We start from the raw sequence: 12042 nt of genomic DNA, 5'->3' as shown, positions 1-12042 counted from the left end.
TTGTAGACGCCAGGGCCCTTTTACCTGGACAAGTATTGTTTTCTTATCTCCAGTGCAGAAAGCCACTGAAAATTCGGCCATGTGGTGACCTGACATCACCTTCTCGACCGATCATTGACTTTTGCGACACCCCTGAATACCACCGGCTTTTTCTACTCACGTGGATTTCTAGTGCTATCACATTAAAATACCGGAGTGTCCGAAGTAAAGCGCTGTGACGAGCGCTGTGAGCACTGTGAACCTCGGTTCCTCGCAGGTGGCGCTGACGAGAGATGCCGCCCCGCCCTCTGCCAACGGACGAGTGTGCACAGATCAGCCAGTTGTCCAACATTTTATTAAAGGCTGTGTAAAGATTGGTGAACCTTTTTCGACCATGTTGCCATTATTTTTTCAAGTAAACTGCATACAAACTCCCAGTGTATGCCTGCCACAAGACACTGCAAAAGTGTGGAGAGGGAAATTATCCTGGGAATTCCAACAGGCTGTTCAGCCGTACACAAGAAAATGAACTTTAGGTTCTACAAAGAGTAAAAACTCACTGTAGGCAATTAAATTGGGCACAAATCCAGTTAGAACAAGCACTGCAAAATTAAACAAATCCCTTATCGACAATGTCTGTTTGCCACAATGACACATATTACTGACAATCCATTTATTCCAACACAGACTGAGGTCAGTACATCAGCGCTGCTGTGTTACCGGCATCGTAAGAATAGCTGGTTATCGGCTGCGCCCCTACAAAACCGCATTATCAATCTGTTGTCGCCAGCAGAGCTTACTGAACAATTTGTACCAAAACAGTTTCAGTTGTTTGCTTCCCTCTCAGAACAGTTGCAAATTGCACCAACAGCTGCAATGTGCAGCAAAACACAACTCCAAAATGTGCTGTTGCTTGCTCTGCAGATCACACAGAGACTTGGCGCTGTGCTGATACTGCAAAGAGAATATGTGCCCATCACACTAAAAAGTCTCAGTAAAGTTGTACTTAGAAAGAGAGAGAAAAACAAAAAAAAAAAAAGCAAAATGAGTACACACTCTTTCCTTTTCTGCTTTCTTTAATTGCCAGCAGCACCCAATGACCTGCTTTGACACCAAAGCAGGACTTGGTTTCGTGCTATTCACAAGGTGTCCTCCGTTCACAGCCCGGTGGTGTGTTACAAGCCATTTTGCATAGCAGCACAAAAACAAAAACAAAATGAGTGCGAGTAAGGGCACCGCGAGTCTCTGACTGCACAATAATTCACTGGAGGAGGAGCGGGGTCCGGAAATTCTCATCGCACACTCTTTCTCTGGAGTCATTTGGAAGACATCAGTAAACATGAGCTGCCGTGTGGCCCAGTAAACAATGTATAATTAATTTTCTTCGTTTGTGCTATTCCACGTTTTTCTGTCGTGTCTTGGTTTCAGCCGCCGAATGGTGGCTACGTCAAAGACAAGGCGAGCAATTTTCTGCAGTTGCATGACACACACACACACAAAAAAAGGGATGTAATGGCTGCTAGTTCTTTTGCCATCCTGTCGTCTTTTTGGGCAGGTTGTCATCAGAGTTGGGGGCAGTTAAAATGGCGAAGTTGCGATCACACCACAGTTGATTCAAACGTCACATTATCTTAACACTGCCTTATGTGCAATGTCACTGCTTGTCTGTCGAAATGACAGCAACGTGAGAGAAAAAGCTGAATGACAGATCCCACAGTGGAGGTAGGCAAGCTTCATGTCATGATCCATAGTATACTGATGTCTTGTGTGCTACTTCCCAAAAAACACAAGGATACAACCAAAACTTAAGTGACCCATCTTCCTTAACATGTCATGACGAAAAAAACAAAAATGCCATTTTCCGTTCCGAACTCTGTCACTCTGAGCTCACACCGTGAGAAGATCCTATAATAACGACATTTTTAATTTGCAAGATCAGGAATGAACATTACATGACCACACTGAAAATTCACAGGTAGCAGACTCGTTGGCACGATGATTCCTATAGCCACTGCAGAGACATTCTCAGACGGTCTAGGAAAAATAATCTGTCACTGTAATGCCCACGAGCAATTGCCAACACCTCATCTACAAAGCCAAGCACCAGAACGAACCATTTAAACATCGCTGCCTCTCGTATTCTGCCACAAAAGGCTCAACAAAATGAGATGCCAAACTGCAAAGGACGGCAGAGCTGGAACGAGTGCTAACATTCAAAGTCTGCGCTCATTTCATCAACTTGTCTGCTGTTGTCCTTATGTCTTTGCCTTTCACATCTCATCACGACCGAACAACAAGCCCAAATCACTTCTCTCCTGGCTCAACAAAGAAAGACAGCACGAGGGAAGTAAGTATGATATTAAGACAGACACTCGCACTGTTTGGATCTGACAAATCCTCGTAATCCACACAACAAGCTAACACATAACAACGTCATATTTTTCAATCTACACACCACATTCGTCAGGGGAAAAAAAAAAAGAAGAAGTAAGAACAGCAGACACCTGGCTTTCATTAAGTCCTTTCTGTCCCGTAATGGAAGAGGATTCTAGCACGCAATGCCAATCAAGTCCTTTGCATGCACACAACAGAAAGCGGCTGCAATCTGTACAACCGCTTTTATTGCTTTGCCAGACGGACAGATCAGAGATCGTCACCACCAATCGAATGCTCCAATCGTGCGTTCTGCATTATCACGATACACCTCTTCAACAGTGGGATCTACCCTCACAGAACCAGGCAGAGATGGGCCGTTGTTGATGTATACAAGTAGTACAAACAAACCATTCCACTCGCTGCTTTGCTTTCGCCAAGAGAAATGTCCCAAAGTTACAATGGCGCATTTCTAGATGTCTTCATAATAACAACAGCCACACAAATTTGACATCTTCGGACAACCAAAACAACAGGAGATTTAACTGGGAACATACAAAGAACCTTGAAAATTGAACTCTCGCAAAAAAGAGAAGGAATGAACATGCCTTCCAGTGGACGAAGTTTTCAAAGCCAGAAATCGCGCACACAAAAGTGAAAATTAACTGCGAAATAAACAAAACAGCAGTGTTCAGGAAGTACGCAAAAACTCAATATCATGCTATCATAGCAAAAACCAGCAACCCCAACAAAGCTTTGTTGTTTTTTTTTACTGCCGTAATACTGCCAAAAGAACATCGGAAGGTACTGCTTCACGATTAGAAAAACTAACACATTTTCTCCACACAGAGAACAGTCACACGAGGGCATTTCGAAATGGCCAGCACCACATGCTGAACATTGCATGCACACTTTCTTTTGGACAACATAAGCACCTGGCAACAAAGGGAAGCTTTAAGATCAATGAAGAGTTTTCAGAAGAAACCGCAAGTGAGAGAGCACTACCTTTCGATATATTAAACGACAGCAATTGTACATGACCCGGACATATCCTACACGTAAGTGATGCTTCATGTCCTATTTCGTCACAATTGTGAACAAATGAAAAAGAAACCTCGAAATAAACCAGAAAGTCCGTGTTAACAACCCGAAAGATCTATAACTTTGCATGTTGTCGACGAGACATATCCACACTGTAACTGTTATACGCATCGTGCCACGATGACAATGTTGCACGAACCTGTGTAGAGTTTCTCGGCGTTAATTCACCAAGAGCCAGCGTACAGTGACAAAAAAAAAAAGAAAATCGATTTTACAAGCATCAAAAGGATTGATGACTGGCAGAAGCATATCTTCCAACAGGTTAGGATGTGTGATATGTTGCACTAAAGGGTTCCAGAAGACTGCTTCCGGTTGGCTCACAGAGTGCCGCACTTTAATGATAGAGACGCTACTCCCACTCGAAACGGCACAATTAAAATGCCTAAAAGGAGCAAGGAAAGATCAAATACAGGTGTTTACCTCACCCAATGATTGTGGAACTGAACTGTACATGCCAAAAAGGTTAGGTTATTCAGACACACAACTTGGAGACTGCCTTGCACTGCCATTCAGCCGAGAACAGCAATCACGGAGTCCGCCTAGACACTACGAGCTTCAGTTGATCAACAAGAAATTTTTATTTTTTTTTTACATCTCTAAAGGTATTTGTCACAGCAGAAATAAACCACAAAATGAATTTCCACAAAGAACAAAATTGCGTGGAACTCCTCTCAGTGTCCCTTCCGGTCCCCCTTGACGAAGCACTTTTATTAAAAGCCATTTACGATCAAGAAAACAGTCTCCTGTCACCCTTTATAACATTGCCATGATGCTGCGTGACAATGCGTCATGTATGCAAAAGGCTGGACAGTTTTTCCATCTGGAAGCATTAGACGTACAATGAATTAATAGCATATCCTAATAAAAACTGAATATATATGAAAATAAGATTATAGGTGACATATATAAAAAAAACAGAAGTTGGTGTAGAAAAGAAAAACACTGCAGAACTATGTTTCCGTTTACTAGTAAAAAAATAATGTTGTGATCAGTGAATGTGGAGGCCGTTCCAAGGAAACTATGGTACTTTAGCATTAAGCTACTTTATGAAAGCGTTTGAATAAACAAACAGCTGTTCCGTTAGTGGCAAGCCTTGCGAGAACTCCTTCCTGCCACACAGTGTTCGAGATTAAATGTATTAAAATGAAATCCCCAAACTGGCTCTACAGAGGCTTGAAGAAAAAATTCTAGGGGGCACTTTAGATCACTAAACTGCGATGAGGCGAAAGCCTCTAGTGCAGTGGTCCGACGCCTTCCATTACGGCACCTCTTTCTCTCTGTTTTCACTCCCACCTTCATGATGACGCGATAGTGTAAGCTACCAGCTAACGTATAAAGCCCCTCTCTAACCAAGCAGTATCAACGTGCCTGCATGGCCTAGGGATAATGTGAATGCAAAGGTTTCTGGCAGGCTGATTCTGATATCACCCTCCCATATTAAAGGAGAGGCCCGAGTTGGCAGCTCCTGCCAAAAGTAATGTCAGGAAGCCCTACGTCCAGCAAGTGCTTGGACATGTCAGCTGTCAGCTTTTACAGCCTTTAAGCATTTGGATGTAACAGACAAACGGTCACTGCGAGTATGAGCACTTAAAGGCTTTTGTCTTAACAGCATTTACTGAATGTCCAATCCTTTCTGTCCCTTTGGCTAATCGTTCACACTGACAAAGGTCAACCATCAAGGGGATGAAAGTTCGGAACTAGGGCCACTGAAACTTAACCGTCTTTAAGCCAGCATCGTTAATATTAGGAACCTTAAACTCTAAGCACTTAAGGCCGTTGGTTTTCCTTCTTGTTGTCAGGTATGAAAGTATGCAAAAAACAAAAACAAAAAAGAGAGAAAAAAAAAAACCAACAACAACAACTAGGTGAGTCAACAGATGTTACCGACACATCATAAAACGCCCTAGAGCACTGCAGTGACTAAATATCGAGCCTCAAACTCTTCTACAAGTGCCAAGAAAGGCTAATGCACAAGGAAAGAATGTTCGGGACGGCCAAAAACAATACAGAGACAACCTTGCATGTGCTCTCCCCGATTCTCCAATAACGACTACAGCCTGTGATCCGGTCACCTTCTATTAGGAAGGAAAAAAGAAACAAACAGAAATTTCACAGATACTTTTCTTTTTGTGCAAAACTCAAAGAGCAGAACACGAAATAACACATTCCTTAAGCAATGAGATCAAGTTAAAAAAGAATAAAAAAGCATTGGCACCTCACGTTACACTGCTTGAAAGCACATATGACAATGGGGGATGAAGAGTTGTGATTGAAACTCTTATAAAAGAAAAAAAGACCGCAATTACAGCAGAAGCAAGGAACCTAGTGAGGCGATAAAAACTTGTTCCTTTTACTGTAAAACCTGAGTAAAGTGATGAGGTCAGGAAAGAAGTTTCACCAAACAAGACTGATTCCCGTTTCGTGAGCTTAGACTTTCTCCCAGTATTCGGGTTTCATTTTCTCTATACGTAGTGTATGACACTGCGATGCATGAAGGCTAAAGGAAAATACCGAAATAAGGATAGGCATTATTTTGAACGCTTCTACAAAAGCTAGTTTTAATCTGACAGTGTCGAAACGCAGCGTGAAAAGGAGACAGAAGACGGATTGGGCGCAATCTGCCTTGCTGGCTGCACAACCAGTTTGAACTTTGCTCCCTCGGAGTCAAGAAAAGGATTATAAATACCAAGTCTCCAAATGCCGTGAAGTTTCGGTTCGGATAAGAACTGGAAAGAAGCCGCAGTAGTGAATGAAAACTAAACAAAAATTATGTTAGATGAGACACTCATGTTGTTTCAAACTGCTATAAAGGAGAGCATCACTATTCCAAGACATATTACTTAGCAGTCTGACACACCTTGGCCAAAAATTTAGGGAGAGGGAGAGAAAAAAAATGAATGGGAGATAATGTTTCAGCTACAAAACTGGTTGCAGCATTTCAATTCTCTCATCAAAGACACGATGAGGGCATTCGTTCGTGCAGTCAGTCACCCCTGCCAGACCATGAAATGTCCTTGAAGAGATGCGTGAAACATATTTTCATCTTACCTCTTTATTTAGAGCTTTGCAAGTGGAATACCTTTCGTTTGCATGCCCTGATTTCAATCAATCTTTCTGCCCTTGTTTCCAGAGTGCACTCAGAATCCGCTGAACCACAATAATGGGTGGTAAAACACATCGCAGTGCCCTTTTAGGTGTGCTCCACAAGCTAAGCTAAGCCAAGCCAAGCCAAGTCAAGCTGAGCAGTCTAATGTGAATGGAAAACAGTGTGCAACCAGTTTAATGCCACGTGCGTGCGCTTTGCTATGCAAAATGACACGCAAATAGCCCAGTGACACATGGCAATAGAAGTGGCGTTTGGAAACTGGGTTGATGATAACCAAAAAGAGAAACGTGCACTCCACATTTCCCGCAGCAGCGTTCATAAGTTTTCGGCGGAAGCTTTTTTTTCCACAACTAGCTAAAAGGCAGGAGAAAGCATTTTCCCAAAAGTTAAGAAGCTTGCAGAGCTTGCCCGAAAGAAAGATGGGGTTTTTGCCACCTCCTCCACAAACACAGAAAAAGAAAGAAATATGCAACTGTTGCAGTAATGGTGGAAGTTGAGGAAGAAATACCAGTAGAAGTTTCGTCGGCACTCAACTTTCACAACAATCCCTTTGTTTGCCTTTAATTTTAACTAACGTCAAGCTCGACAAAAATGTCTGACGCCTAAACGTGCCGCTTGCTTCGGAGGCCCCCACCCGTGAAAAGAAAGATGGCAGACACGAATGTCAGACCGGTCCCTGAAAATACCAGAACAATCGATCACAAAAGCTTTCACAGATTGGTCTTGGTTTGCCGCCAGTTGCGATGTTGGCTAGCCGCTGGCAAAACGCGAGAAGGCGCGACACGCGCCGTTCTGTCGAGAATGTTCCCCAGCACGAAAAAGAAAAAAAAAACGGGAGGAGGGAAAAAGAGTGCGAGGCAGAACAACAACACGGCACCACACCCACACCGCCTTGCACACTTTCTTCACCTGCGACGCCTTAGAGTCCGCACAGGAAAGGTGCAAAATACTGCTTCCACGTGACACACACGGACTGGAGGAAAAAAAAAGTAAAACGTAGAAAAACCATGCTACTCGCACATAGGTGTCGAGACAGGCCACAACAGTCCTCACCCTGAAACACTCTGTCTCGCCGGAACTGTGCATAGCTGTGGAAGCCACAGCAGAATCGTGACAGATCAGCAATGCAGTTTGCAAGACGTTTAGCGAAGCAGCACGTGACCAGTCAGTCCCTGCATAAGTCTTCGCACAAACTTCCGATACATAGACAGCCTATAAATCAATAAATTACAAACCACAAATGGATGTATACCCCATTGCACCTCCATGCCGTTAAGCTCCAGAAAGCAATGCACCAGGCAGGCATACTGAGGTGCTGTTTCAAGGTGCAAGGTAGTTACACACGCTATTCCTGAACTGCCGTTTCTCAAAAGCAAATACGACCGCTTTTTTGACTGGGTAGGCTTTGATTGTTCGGAACAGTTGGAGGCAAGGAATCAGCTTGCATCGACTTATGTTCACACTGCGCCTTCAATAGTGATTCTGTGGGTAAACAAATATCGGTAGCGCTTAAGACTAGCAACAATACAGTCAATTCCGGATATACTGAACTCGAAGGGTGTGAAACAGTTTGATATTACAGATACACAGAATGCTGCCCCAATGTTAAGGGGCGCACATACTACAGGAACGTGACACATGCTGGATGGTCATTAGGCCTAAACTGGTTTGCATTTGACTCACTTGACTTGAGTGGCTACAGTTCAGCCCCAGAGGTGTTAGCACTGCATTTGAAGCACAGTATGCTTGCATTAAGACTACAGTGCAGATCGTTCTTGCAATGCCTTTGACTGAGGCAAGCAGGGCGAGATCTGCGGACAGCTTTTGAGAACTTGGTTAGCTTCCCGCCCGCGTTAAACTACACGATGCAGTTTTACGCTGTTGTCAAATAACTGGTGTGGCCAGTAAGTGCCCGAGGCCATGCCAAACCAAGCGTGAAAACTGCGTATTATTATAAATACCGTACTGTCTATAGGCGCATGCTCACATGTTCCCTGTTGTAATAGTTCTACCTGCACACAAATGCAAGCAGCGGTTAACAGGAGCAGACATGGTAATGGTAACGTAGTTACCTAATCTGCCATTGTGAATTTTATAACCGCATGGCTTGTGTCAGCTCTGGCTCCTACAGCACGGCAGCGTCACAGCGAGACAGAGCGCAGGGCTTTGCAACAGTTCCACTTCCCGTCTATCCCACTACAGCGCAGTCGCGTCCGCTGATAGGCCCGCTGGCTGTGCCTCTCGCCGCCGCGGCGTCGATGAGTCGCGCCGGACCTCTATTCCCGCAACGCCTTGACTCAGGAAGGGGCACGCGCTGCCGCCCATCAGGTGCTGCCTGTCGTGGATCAGGTGGCAGACAACGCGGGGCCGGTCGCGCGGTCCCGACACAGTGAACTTGGAGATACCCGCGTTGGGGCTGATGCGCAGCGCCTGGCATCGACCACCCGGCACGCAACAGCCCAAGTCCTCGACCAGGTGCCGCACCATCTCGCGGAGGAGGGCACCGTGGCTCACTACCAGGACACTGGCCAGCAACGCACCTCCGCCTCCCGCGAAGTCACCGTCGTCCGATGAGCTGCACGCGGACAGCTTGCGCGGTGGGTCTGGGGGCCACTGTTCCACGAGCGGCGAGAGAGAGACGTTGGGTGCTGGGTCGGCAGCGACGCTGCCGTCGTCCGCTGCCGCTGCAGTGACGCCAGGACCGAGTGTGGCGCGGATGAACTCATCGGCAAACGTGGGCGTTGTCGTTGCCGACGATGGGGAGTTGTGGGAAGGTAGGAAGGCAGGAGAACTGCTCAGGGAAGGTTGGTCTTCACGCTTGCGCTTGCTGGGGCTCAGGTTCTCCAGGTCCTCGGTAGGTGGCGCTCCGCGAAGCAGCTGGCAGAGGTCATCGAAGAAGGCGACGGCACGTTGCCGGACCTGTAAAAGTAAAAAAATCAATCAGTATATGTGAACTACCAGACATGACATGAAGACATCAATCAGTCAATAATAACCAAAAATATGACCCCTGCTAAATGACTCTGCAGGGTGATGTGAAACTTTTGTAGTGAGCTATGAGAGGATATCACGAAGACGAGGATGAGAACGACAAAGTGCCGCTGAGCTGCTTGAGCTAGCTTGTGTGTGCCTAGACTGGCTGTGTTATTGTTATTCGCCATGCAGCTTACAGAGGGTTATATTCCCTGTTAAAATACTCAGCATTTGATGGAGGTGAGGATTCCTGCCGCCCTGGAGCTCCGCAACTGCATAGTCCCGACAACAGCCATGATCAACACTAGCACCCCTAGTCCAACTGGCCCTTCGTCCCCCGTCATCTGCACTGGAGCTTAGCGTCATAGGGATCCACCTATTTTCAGCGAAACCGGCGACCACGACGTGGAAGACTGGCTGGCCTCATATGAGTGGGTCAGTGCTTACAACCAATGGGATGACGACCGAAAATTCAGTAATGTCATATTCTACCTAGTGGACGTTGCAAACCTGTGGCTCCGCAACCACGAGGCCGATATCACATCATGGCCTGCTGTCAAGATTAGTTTTGCCGATACCTTCGGCCAGCCTGCAGTGCGCAAGCTGAACGCTGAGCAACGGCTGTGCACAGCTTCTTGGCGAGAATTTTGCAAGTTATATTGAAGATTTTGTAGACCTGTGCAAGCGCATGGACGCTTCAATTCCAGAACGCGCCAAGACTGGTCACATTTTGCAAGGAATGACGATTACGCGTTCCAGATGCTTCTGGCCAGAAATCCAGCAGTCGTCGTCGATGTTATCAACGCATGCCAAAACTTTGATGAATAATGCAAGTGCCGTAACATCCCTCATTTTTCACTCTCATACCCGCAGCCACTTGCAGCTTTAACATTTGACGCAGAACAGTAGACCTTGCTGCAAACAATAAAGCAGTATGTTCGAGAAGAAGTTGCCAGTCAACTATCCCTCATTTACCAGCGTCCTGACGCTCCCTCTCCTTTGGTTCCGAAGCTGCAGCAAATCATCCGCGAACATGTCACAGAAGCCCTTCCCGCGCATCCTGAAGTTCCTTCTGTCGTTCCTTTCATTACTTCGGAGCACCAGTACGGTATAGCCAACCTTCTGTTCCAGCCCCTTTGACCAACGGGGCTGTGGCTGCGCGGCCTCCGCCTGAGCTGTTACTACCCATGCAGCCTGTCCTACGCCATGCACCGCTTCCTCGAACGGCTCCGCTTCATCCTCCCATTCAGCGCTATTACAACCCTTGGCGTACTTCGGACAATCGCCCAATTTGCTACTACTATTGTGGTTACCCTGGACATGTGGCCCGTCGGTGTCGTCGTCGCATGGCCAAGCCTCCCGAGCCTGCGTTTTCTGATTACTCCCCACTGCTGTTTCTTTCTGCCCCCTCTTCTCCTGCGTACGCCACAGAACAGTCTGTATACAATCCATCGTTCTCCTTCTCCACGTGGGCGGTCACTGTCACCAATGTGCCGGCGACCACCACATGCTGATGAGGGAAACTGAGTTCTGCGGTTCCTGAGGCAAGAACTGTATGCTCTGCGAAAAGCTCAAGGCCGCATATTTTGCCCGCGAACATTATAGTGATCTCTATCGAAGGTCTGTCTGTATGTGCGCTGGTTGATACGGGTGCTGCAGTGTAAGTGATTCATGAGCAACTTTGCCGACGATTATAAAATGTTATGTGATTTCACGGTTTGTCGCTCCGCACTGCTAGTGAAGAGAGGATTGCACCTTTAGCAGTATGTACAGCACGTGTCGTCATTGACGGCCTTTTCTACAGTGTCAAGTTCACAGTTTTGTCGTCTTGTTCACATGACGTGACCTTTGGATGAGATTTCTTGTCCAAAACTAACACAGTGACCGATTGCACCAAGCTGAAGTAAAATTTCCTGCACTCTGCGATGCACTGCCCGCCGACAACTGTTCAGCGTGTCCTTAAAAGCTCACCATCACTGAAGACGTCAACGTAGCACCAGAGGCTTGCACCCTTGTGCCTCTTTCATGTCCTGCCGTGTCAGCCGTTACTGTTTTATTGAGTTAGCAATACTCATACCTGCCAGGTTCACAGAAAAGGCATTAGAGAGATCTCATTGGACCGGGGAGGGGGGGGGGGGAATGAAGGAGTTACTAGGCATTTATATTGAATGAGTTTTTATTTGGTTCAAAAGAGCGGGAACTGGGTGCATTTTGTTTGAAAACCACTGACGTGCCACATCACTGCTCACTGTTGGGGAATCTCCGATGTGGCAGATGCTGCCTTTTTCAGAAATTCCTTTGAGTACTGCCGAGAGTAACAGTGTTCGCCTCTGAGACATTTAGCCAAAAGAATGTGACCGAGGGTTGTGTCGGACATAGATGATCTGAACCGGGTGCGATTTTTTTTTACCTGCCTCTCACATTCAGCATTGCTGTGTGGTATACAGAGGATTCCAAGCATTACTGCTGAGATACGGCTAAATTTCTTTTGCCCATCTGCGCCTTTCAGC

General features: G+C 46.2%; 1 protein-coding gene across 1 annotated transcript in view; it reads right to left on the bottom strand.

Annotated features, from left to right (window-relative positions):
- Positions 1-2449: 2449 nt before the first annotated feature.
- The window catches only part of LOC146174341 (fructose-2,6-bisphosphatase TIGAR-like), a 30996-nt gene continuing 21403 nt past the window's right edge, over positions 2450-12042 (bottom strand). Inside the window, exon 6 of the mRNA XM_084585680.1 lies at positions 2450-9478. Within this exon, the coding sequence (XP_084441806.1) occupies positions 8756-9478 (723 nt within the window). The 3' untranslated portion in view covers positions 2450-8755. The remainder of the gene's footprint in view (positions 9479-12042) is intronic.

Source organism: Amblyomma maculatum, chromosome 11 (genome assembly GCF_055883805.1).
Source record: "Amblyomma maculatum isolate TAMU_Amacu chromosome 11, ASM5588380v1, whole genome shotgun sequence".
NCBI lineage: Eukaryota > Metazoa > Arthropoda > Arachnida > Ixodida > Ixodidae > Amblyomma > Amblyomma maculatum.
This window is presented reverse-complemented; position numbering and strand designations above follow the sequence as displayed.